The following is a 9,913-nucleotide window of genomic DNA, read 5'->3' on the forward strand; positions in this document are numbered from 1 at the left end:
TGATTGAAACTGTCAAACGTTTTTTTTTTATATTTTCATTTAATTAATCCATTGCTCTAATTTTTGCATTAATCATATGGAAATTGCTTCACAATAAACGATCATTTGAATACAATGGTGTCCTTTTTCGTAATTTTTTTTTCTTTCTGTAAACAATACTTAACAGCTAACCTAAGCTCAAAATTATTCTAAATGTGTCTGCTTTGAACCATAAATCAATTCATTTTCTAAACTTTTCTTTTAACTTTTTTCAGTTAATTCAAAGTAGACAACAGAATGTAGTTTAAATTCTAATACTTTCCAGGACAAATAAAAAAACTTTTTTTTTATTTTTCATTGTTTAAGGAAAATATGTACACAAAGTTAACGTAAATAATATAATTTTGGCGATCTCAATTCAGCCGTTTTCATTCGGATTGACGTCCTATGAAAACAACTGAAACAAGTCTCCCTCCATATCAAGGAAAATATCAAAATCAAACTACAGTTGACTGTGAACACAAAAATTTCCTGCACCCAACCATTTCACCTACATCAATTTTTTTCCTCTGCACACTTATCGTTCGAACTGTGTATGGCTTCCAATTTTTTCATGAACATTGCCATCGATATTTTCTTCGATTTCGGTTTACCACCGAGCGCAGTCTGTATTCGTTTACGGCGCTTCTGTACCAGCGTCTTGGTCGGATGTGAGCCGACCGTGAACGATAGGCAGCGCTTAATTTTCCGGCTACCAATCACAGTTGCCTGGCTCGACACATCATCGGCACTAAACGAATCTTCTTCGTTTTGATCCTCGAATATCGTTTCCAGCAGTGTCGATTTGAGTCTCGACATCTTTTGATTCAAGTAAAATTTACGGATCTCATTTTCGGTTGTCGGATTCATCAGGCCTGATTTTAGGTTCTTTTTTGGCTTGGTAATAACACGTCGGTTCGTTCGATGCAATGTGTCGGAACTCGTGCTGCTATTACGACGGGCGGATATTCGACGCGATGCTGGAGATGACGATGAAGATGAATTTAAATCGGTATTTTCGTTGGGCACCATATCAATTTCTAGCAGAGACATTTTTTGTTGGAGATTCGATAAGTCGACACTGAAAGTGAATAAGAAAAAAATGTTATTCAATAGATGGAACGCTTTGTCTGACATGGCATAAAGCTCAGCGAACGATTACAGTATTTTTGATACTAAAAACATTTTACCATTCGCAATGTATCATCATCTGTAGACATTTACGACTGTACTAAAATGGTGAAAGGTTGTCGAAGAATGAAAAGAGATTTGTGCATTTTTTCAATCTTGCTCGATTGACCTGAACTGAATAACTCTTTGTGTAAAATCTCTTCGTTGTCATTTGGGCAACTTTATCTGATCCCTTTGCAGATTCGAACTGGACTTAATTTTCAGTAATTCCAGCCGCGTATGGACCACAGGAATAAGACTGTTGATTGTCACTTAATTTTTAATTGCTAATGGCGACAGCTCTGCTCCAACCCCTCATACACTACTACATTTCCTCAAATAAAAGCTTGAGAAGTCTGCAGAAAAATCTTAGAAAATGAGGAACAGATTTTGACTTGAAACCACCACTAAACAGTGATAAACATGAGAGATTGTTAGAATATTAAGACCACACTCCAAAAGCCAAAAAAGGAAATCTGTCGTATACTGGCTTGTCTTCAGTTCTTCAGTGGGATTCAACTGATTTATATTCCACACAAAATTGGTCTTTGCTTAAAAAAATTTAATCGATTCAATGTAAACAAAATTATTCTGTCAATTAAGTAGCACGATGTAAGTCGCATTTCGTTCCAGCTATAGCCTCTTGTACGGGTGACCTCCATACTCTGAAATTATACTCGGAATGGTTGAGTGAACCGTAAAGCCAACGTGGAAAAGAATTCGTTAGCGACCACATCACACCATTCTCGTCAATCTGAAAAATGGCGACAAGAGACCATAAATTCATGCTCGTAACCAGATCATGTTGGCAGCAAGCTTATCTTCAATTCTCCGCAATTCAACTCACCGATATATCAGTGGGGTAAAACATTAGCACATCACTTTGACCCATCGAATCATGGTTAGCCTCGGAGAATTCAAGCTTAGAATTCCAACATCCCAAACCATTACGTGCTATCTCTGCATAGACCATAATTTCCGTTTTTGGATCAAAGGCATGTTTCGTAGATTGCTTGTTCGGACCACGGTATCCGAGCAAATTGAAATCGTCGTTGTGGTATTCGCGCAATGAATTTGACCGATTTTGGAGAACTTGAGTATTCACAGTAAACTCGTTGTTGCTAATCATTGGATGGAAGTACGCCGTACGGAAACCGTTCCTTTGCCGTGTGCCAAGTGTAACCGAAAATATCCCATCATCCCATTGGAATTTAAGTCCATTGACATTCAGATCACCTAGCAGCGGATCGAACGAGAAGTAATTGTGTTTGAATGTCCACATCCTATCCTCTCGAAAACTGTACACTGAGAGAACTCTTCGAACCAAATCCGGTACGTAGGCATAAGCATCATTGCAATTTTCTGCTTCCGCGTCGACCGTAATGCTCGCATATCCATTGTCATTGGCATCCGGAATTTCAAAACGACGCACTTTTTGATTGGTTTTCAAATCAATGACCCACAGCGATGGCTGATTCATTCGTTGGCGCGTTGATGAGTACGAGCTGACAACTCCGGAATCGATGAACCACAATCTGTCACACTCATCCACCGTTGGTCTTAGGATGGACACTATACGATTCGAATTCGGTTCAAGGGAGTCCAATCTGTTCGTTTCGTAATCTGGATATGGTTTCAACAATGGTTCATTTCCATCCTTGTCCCTGTGATCGACTTCAATATAATTGAGGGAGGAAAGAACACCAATTCGTCGTCGGGGCACTGTTATAAATACTCGTCCATTGTGGTGAACAGCACCATTGGGCAGATTACTTTCAGGAATGTACTTGTTGAAATAGGCATCACTGAATGCATCGTCGGGAACATTTGTGTAATTTAAGACCTTCCATCGATAGAATTCTTCAATTTCAGCCATTGAGGCTGACAATAACGTTCCCAAAACCAGTACGACGGTAATCATATTTAGTTAGCACAGAATCACAGACTGATTTCATACACAAAGAACTGAAACGAACGGACGATATTTTGTACATACGGTTTGAGTAAACGGGTTTTCCAAGTTCATTTCAAAAAATCCAATGACCGTTGGCCATGAAGCACAAAAATAATGAGAAACTAAACTAAACTATCTCATTGAATGCATTGAAATTACGCGAAATGGGATTGGTTCAGATGGAAAAATGTTGGGAGATTTCATGGTAACAAGATTGTTATGCCGGAAGTGGTGTGTTGATGGCCAGTGTAAAAGGGAACTCGTTAGTTTCGGATTGATCATTGGGTAGGAAAGTTCAGAATTTTTCTTTGGACAAATGGGCAATTAGGAAATTAACCACAGGATCGAAGAATGGGTTGGATTTTATCAATTTTCATTTTCAGGATTCAGTAAATTGGGGCATGGGGCGTGTTAAACCAAATTGTAATTTGTATAAATTTTCCAAGTAACCCAGCTTTGCGTAGTTTACGTTTTCATATTGAACATTCCTCATTGGGCGACAGACATAAGCAACAGAGATAGCCCTTAGTCAAAGGTACGCAGGCAATTGTAACTGTTAGAATTCTCACAGGCATTGAACAAATATCGCGTGGCACATTACTCCAATATAAACTTGTTTAAGGATATTCTTTCAACACATGGAATATTCCAAAAGTCCAAACTAAATTGAATATGATCCGGACAGTACCACCACGAACTGGTGTAAAAAATTTCGATAAATTTAATTGGACCATTGCGAGAAGTTATTGAAATCACAAGATTTCCAATATTGATCATAGCTGTTTAGTTTCCAGATAAAGAAATGTCCGATTTTTAAGAGGCCATGTTTCATTAAATTTTTTTTCGAGAAAATTACTCACCAAGCTGCAGTCTCGATTGTTGTATTAATGCTTAACATTTCTTTGGTCAGTCTCTAGTTGAAGATGGGTACAGCTTACTTAAGCATATCTAAACATAATTTTAAACAACAAAAAATTATGTTGCGAAAAAAGTCGAACACAAACAACAAAAATTTTTCAAACCTTTGACGTTAATGCATAGTTTCTCTCACTCTCTTTCCTCCTCTCATCACAAACAGCTGCTACACTGGGCGAATGTGGCGAATGTGTTGAAAAACAAGTGACATTCGAGGTGACATTTCTCGTGGATATTTTTTCGACTATCAAAATATCAAAAATATTTTTCATCGAACAGGGATTTCGAGAGAATAATACGATAAAAAGTGTGCTTGAACGATATTCGCAAAAAAAACACCATGCTGTCCAGTGCTAAACGGTTATTTGCTGTTGCTGTAAGTGGTGTTTATATCGTTTTGTTATGTAACAAGAACAGACTCCCTATGTGGAAGTCGAAACACCGATGTTGATATTGAACACCGCGGTCATGGTATCTAAAAGTTGCAAATGTTATGCCATTAGAAAGAAGTGTCAGACTTTTAGTCCGAGAAACAACGAAGATGTGACAAAAATTGACCTAGTCGGTGACAAAAATGTAAACAGTCAATCAAAACGTGATTGGCTAGTTCTGCTAGTGATTCTACTCTGTCGATTCTATTCCGAATAACTGATTACTTACCAACTTACCTAATTAACGGCGATTTGTCGTGATCACGAACATTGTTTCGTTTGGATGTATTTGTTGTAAATTGCCCATCTAGTGCAATTTAAACCCTTGAGTCACTTCTTCAGCAAGTCTAACAATTCCTCTCATTTTCACATAGAGCCGAAATGTAAGAAACTTCCAGTCTTCATCGTCAGTCCTCAGTGACAATCTGTTCGTTCATCGTGATACTCCCGAAGATAATGCCAGCACCCCGTTCGAATTCACAGCTGAAAATAAAAAGGTAAACAAGCGAATACCGTTGAATCGATGGCCGCATCATTTCGATGAATAAATTATGCTTTCAGCGTGCTGATGCTATCCTTAGCATTTATCCGGAGGGCCATAAACGCGCTGCAATGATTCCACTATTGGACTTAGCTCAACGGCAACACGGCTGGTTACCGATTTCGGCTATGCATAAAGTTGCAGAGATCTTAGATTTACCGAATATGCGCGTGTACGAGGTGGCTACATTTTACACAATGTTTATGAGGTCAGTGTTCTTTGGTTGATTAGACTACATTCCTCTAAATATCAATATGCAAATTAACTGAACAGGAAACCAACTGGTAAATATCATATCCAAGTGTGCACCACAACCCCGTGCTGGCTAAGGGGATCTGATGAAGTCTTAGAAGCGTGCAAGGTATGTGAATACTTCAATACAATCCAGACCCAATGACTCATTAACAACAATTTTTAGAGGAAAACTGGAATTAACGTTGGCGAAACGTCCAAAGACATGAAATTCACAATATCCGAAGTAGAGTGCCTGGGTGCATGCGTAAATGCACCGATGATGGCAGTGAACGATGATTATTATGTGAGTTTTTCTGACCAACACAAGTGTCCGTTCGATGAACCAAAATCGATTCTTTACAGGAAGATTTAACCGGAAAGGATACAGAGGAAATTATTCAAGCCTTAAAAGATGGCAAACCAACACCAGCCGGCCCGAGAAATGGTAGATTCGCATCTGAGCCACATGGTCAGTTAACATCGCTCACTGAAGAGCCAAAAGGTCCGGGATTCGGGCTTCAACCAGGATTGTAAATCAATGACGGATTACCATTGTGCAATTTTGCTGCATTGAAAATTGCGGAAAAGAAAAATTGAATTAAATAGTCGTTTTGCGAAAGTGTTTTCTACGCTTTATTTTGCCCGGTGTCAGCTTAGCAGTGGGTAATCGTAGATTTTGTTACCGATTTTACATTCTATTCGATTGACAACGAATTGATAGTCATCGCAATCGTCTTCGATGGCCTCGTTTAACATTTGTTGTAGTTTGTCGATTTCCGTTTGAATTTTTGCTTTCTTATTGCCCGCACACCACAATATGCTGACGTGAAAGGAAGCGTCCTAGCGGGTGAGAAACAATATTTTAAATTTAGGATTTTCATTCACAAATGTTTGCTGAAACAATAAATGAGATTGAGATTGATATAACTACTAACTCAACTCTCTGGATCATACTGTCAAGTCTACTAAGCCTTAGAGAGCCTCATAATGTGGCACTGCATGCGAGAAGTCATAGCAATCTTAATTAGGCAATGCAGGTTGGAGATATTGATAATGAAGAAGTTTTGCGCACGAACAGACCAAAAATATTACGAACTGATCAGAGTTCGAGGAAGTTTAGTTCTACAAACTTGTTTAGAATATTGGTCGATCATGGTCAAAAATAGTTTGACTTGCAATTCAGGTCAGGTTAGGTAGTCTTAGGAATCGAATCTGACCTGACCTGCCCTTGATTACATTTAAAGTCCGGTCGGCTTTCAATCTAAAGTTTTAGGCATGCCAGGCTTTAGGTCAGATTTCTGGTTTTACTTGGTTGGTACCGAGTTGGAATAGAAACAGGCTTAGGTGTTTTTAGATCAGGTTCCTCTTTAGGCTTTGTTTGTATGAAGAAACTATGTAAAAGCGGATGACACAAATCTTCGGAAATGCACGAAATTTCTACTTTTATAAAAATGAAAAGGTAATCAAGCGAAAATGCCTTCTACGAATCTGTGTTTACCTAATTATTTGAGTTGAATTAAATCCATCTCTTATATTCAAACCATAAACGAAATGCTGAGACTGTCATAGAAATCAATCGACTTGAAATTCATAAATCAGACAAAATGTCTAATGACTACTCGTGAAACGGCTGATCTTCTCATTCTGGAAAGGCTAGTCAAATTGCAATCATTACATTGACCTATCCGTTTTGAATTCTCCTAATTTTTACCTCATAGAAAAATGGTAATTTGTATTCACTTAGACAACGGTCAAACTTTTCAACGAGAGCTTTCAGCGGAGCACAGTAAACATCCGGAACAGCAATAGCAACAAATGTCGTTGTACAATCGTCGTTGCAGTAAACACTTAGTGTATCGATGCTTGTAGGGAATCTGAAAGCATTTTCGTTCAGGCATTCAGGTTCCATTTAAGTGGAAAGGAAAATCTTCTACCTTTTAAAATCAACGATACACTCCCTTATAGACTTTTTGAAGTCATCAATCCAATGGTGCTGCAGGACAACGGTTCTAGTTAGACTTATGTGAATTGATTCAATCAAATGTAATTGCACATCCAAATCCTTTTCACAACTACTGGCTATTTGACTTTGAATTTCACGTATACTGTCGCTGAATGGTACTGTAAATAGGAAAAGAATAGACCAAGGTTTTGTTACAAAAATTTCTCTTAGGCCCGCGCAAATCATATACCTGGAACGTAGATGAATGTTGCCCAATTACCACGTTCATGAGGAAAAGTGCGAACTCGACCTGTGTTTTCCACATCATCCTTCTCACTTTTTTCTTGATTACCATTTGTGCTTGCCGAACTAATTAGACATCTGAAAACAATTTCGGTCGCATAAAAATGATAAAATTACTCTTATAAAGAACGAGGAAAGTATTGTGACTTTAGTCTATCAGTCTACCAGTAAAACCGTTATAACCCACCCGCCTATTAAACATAATATCAATGTAAGAACAGTCAATGTTATTAGCATTGGTAAAAGTTACTTGTCGTACCTTTTCTTTGCTGATGATCCGTGATACTCATCTGAGTTATGTGATTCCTCCTCATCGTCATCGGAAAGATTGTAATCAACTAGTGACATTATTATTAATTAAACATTGCCACACAAAGTAATGACAGCAAAACTTCAAATTTTGGCAGAAAATATGAACAATGTAGACGAGAGGGACCATCGACAGAAAACTTACTATTGTGACTTGCACATTCGTACGTAATGTTGGTGAGTATAAGAATAGTAGATTACATACTTGCTTTAAGCATTTCTTTATGTTTTCAAAACCTAAATAACCTTTTGAACTTCAAAAATCCATTTTTTGTTTTACTTTTTAATAGAAACAATCAATGAAACAGATCCAAGAATCTTTCCCGATAGAAGATGTATTCAGTTGTCGACAGTTGATTGATTTAAAGGTTCAGGCCACTCACAATTTCGTCCGACTAAGCTAGTCAATATGATGATACAAATGCAGCACACAATGAGCTGGCTAATATGGTCGAAGTGGTGCAAAGCACACAAATTTCCACACAGCCAATGCCGATTGAAGAATTCAACAACAGGAATCTCGTATCAAAATATGATGATACGTGCTTGCCAATCACTGCTTGGTGCTTGGGTACACATTTTTGTCGAAGGATGAGTTGGCTACAATTAATCGACGACACCTAGATTTCAAAGTGTCCTGTCAATGGCGATATGTTCTACGGCGATTCCATCGTACAAGAAGTGCAGCTGTAACGAAGTCAACAACGGCATGAGGTTGTTCGTTGGGTATCCGGACGAATTTAACACTGTTGAAAAGAAAAAGACACAGCCATTTGGGTTTTTCACACTCGCCAAGACATTTTCACAGCGTCCCGTTCAAATGGCCTTCGCTACTTCGTCGGTCAATTCGAAATATACGCAGGTCATCCTCTACGATCTCATGGACTGAGCCACTCACTTCAATGTGCAAATTAAATGAGCATTTGAAGGCTGAACAATTTTCGGGACGATATTTACCACAAATTGACTTGCTGCTCGTATTTGAATTTTTCATTTCAGTTATAATCTAATTTAAAACGTTTTGTTATATCGGAATTGCTCAATTGTTAATTCAGTTAAAGTAATAACTTAATAATCTCCTTTATTTTAAACTGAAAGTATTCCACACGCATTTGAAAAGCAGTTCAATTTTTTCGATAAATGCCTGCTACGCGCCTAGGTATCTTGCCAGGGAAGAATCGCAGCAAAATTTTAAAGAAAATTGTGAAGAAAACAATCAAGATACAGTGCACTGTTACTAAGTCAATTTACAATGAATTGACGAAAGTGAACGACCGGGAAGATGGCACAAAGTACGTTCTCACACTTTTCTCACGACATTGAACGACGGCGTTGAAGAAAAGTTGTAAATTTCTCCAGATCTAGATTAGCAAGATCCACGTCCGATTGCGTTAGTTCAGGTTTTCCAAGGAACGTTGCTCTAAGGCGACGACATCTGATACATTCCAAAATGATATGCGCACCCGTTTCATCACCATGACCACAAAGGCACTTTGGGCTATCCTTAATACCGATATTTCAATTTCAATTTCAATTTCATTTATTTCCAAGAAAAAACTTCTTACATTAAACACACAGCGTAGCTCCAGTATGCGTTACAATTCTAAGGAGCTACAACCGATATCATAGAGATATTTGTTGAGACCACAGTGGTTCGTGATAGTTTCAACTATTCTCTTGATATTTGGTCTGTTAAGGTCCAGAAGTTGCCGACTGAAGTCTTTGGACGGGGCTTTGCAAAATATCTTAGTATGTCGTGCTCCGTTATAGTTTCTCCAGGCGTTTACGTGTTGTTTCTCTAGCCACTTGTCCATCACCATTTTCCTGGCGGAAAATGGAAAATTCAGGACTTCTAAGACAATTAGTGCGCATTTTTGGGAAATTGACTTTCCATAATAGTTAGCTAAAATAAATTGTCGAAAATTTCCAAATTTCGCTAAAATCTGCCGAATTTTCCAATTATTGGAAAATTTCAGCAGAAAATTAATTTAATATCAAACCATCCTGGATTCAATGCTGCGAATTTCATCTACCAAAATAATTTGCCACGCAACATGTAAGCTATAAGCGGAAAAATAAAACCACTGGACTCGCAT

The 9,913-nt window shown here is 38.1% G+C and overlaps 3 protein-coding genes across 3 annotated transcripts; 1 reads left to right on the plus strand and 2 right to left on the minus strand.

Annotated features, from left to right (window-relative positions):
• Positions 1 to 1,735: 1,735 nt before the first annotated feature.
• Positions 1,736 to 4,178, minus strand: LOC119083251 (L-dopachrome tautomerase yellow-f2-like). The gene is made up of 3 exons (XM_037192925.1): positions 4,003 to 4,178; positions 2,036 to 3,153; positions 1,736 to 1,942 (listed from the first exon to the last, which is right to left on the minus strand). The coding sequence occupies exons 2-3, from the start codon at positions 3,107 to 3,109 to the stop codon at positions 1,787 to 1,789; spliced, it is 1,230 nt and encodes a 409-aa protein (XP_037048820.1). The 5' UTR covers positions 3,110 to 3,153; positions 4,003 to 4,178; the 3' UTR covers positions 1,736 to 1,786.
• Positions 4,179 to 4,253: 75 nt separating this feature from the next.
• Positions 4,254 to 5,882, plus strand: LOC119083273 (NADH dehydrogenase [ubiquinone] flavoprotein 2, mitochondrial). The gene is made up of 6 exons (XM_037192964.1): positions 4,254 to 4,433; positions 4,863 to 4,985; positions 5,050 to 5,237; positions 5,303 to 5,390; positions 5,448 to 5,567; positions 5,627 to 5,882. Exons 1-6 carry the CDS (start codon positions 4,398 to 4,400, stop codon positions 5,795 to 5,797), a joined length of 726 nt encoding a protein of 241 aa, XP_037048859.1. The 5' UTR covers positions 4,254 to 4,397; the 3' UTR covers positions 5,798 to 5,882.
• Positions 5,873 to 7,933, minus strand: LOC119083266 (U6 snRNA phosphodiesterase). Its single transcript, XM_037192951.1, has 5 exons — positions 7,768 to 7,933; positions 7,456 to 7,586; positions 7,198 to 7,384; positions 6,975 to 7,137; positions 5,873 to 6,103 (listed from the first exon to the last, which is right to left on the minus strand). Exons 1-5 carry the CDS (start codon positions 7,854 to 7,856, stop codon positions 5,912 to 5,914), a joined length of 762 nt encoding a protein of 253 aa, XP_037048846.1. The 5' UTR covers positions 7,857 to 7,933; the 3' UTR covers positions 5,873 to 5,911.
• Between the last annotated feature and the right edge of the window lie 1,980 nt (positions 7,934 to 9,913).

This window comes from Bradysia coprophila, chromosome X (assembly GCF_014529535.1).
Source record: "Bradysia coprophila strain Holo2 chromosome X, BU_Bcop_v1, whole genome shotgun sequence".
Taxonomy (NCBI): domain Eukaryota; kingdom Metazoa; phylum Arthropoda; class Insecta; order Diptera; family Sciaridae; genus Bradysia; species Bradysia coprophila.

What these genes read in the sequence shown, in the direction of transcription:
- LOC119083251 (XM_037192925.1), bottom strand. Translation starts at nt 3,109, where the DNA reads ATGATTACCGTCGTACTGGTTTTGGGAACGTTATTGTCAGCCTCAATG. An exon ending in TTTACCCCACTGATATATCG is followed by an intron (nt 1,943 to 2,035) that starts GTGAGTTGAATT and finishes GCCATTTTTCAG; the next exon opens with ATTGACGAGAATGGTGTGAT.
- LOC119083273 (XM_037192964.1), top strand. Translation starts at nt 4,398, where the DNA reads ATGCTGTCCAGTGCTAAACGGTTATTTGCTGTTGCT. An exon ending in TCACAGCTGAAAATAAAAAG is followed by an intron (nt 4,986 to 5,049) that starts GTAAACAAGCGA and finishes TTATGCTTTCAG; the next exon opens with CGTGCTGATGCTATCCTTAG. An exon ending in AAGTCTTAGAAGCGTGCAAG is followed by an intron (nt 5,391 to 5,447) that starts GTATGTGAATAC and finishes AACAATTTTTAG; the next exon opens with AGGAAAACTGGAATTAACGT.
- LOC119083266 (XM_037192951.1), bottom strand. Translation starts at nt 7,856, where the DNA reads ATGTCACTAGTTGATTACAATCTTTCCGATGACGATGAGGAGGAATCA. An exon ending in AACATTCATCTACGTTCCAG is followed by an intron (nt 7,385 to 7,455) that starts GTATATGATTTG and finishes TCCTATTTACAG; the next exon opens with TACCATTCAGCGACAGTATA. An exon ending in AATTACCATTTTTCTATGAG is followed by an intron (nt 6,104 to 6,974) that starts GTAAAAATTAGG and finishes CTCACCCGCTAG; the next exon opens with GACGCTTCCTTTCACGTCAG.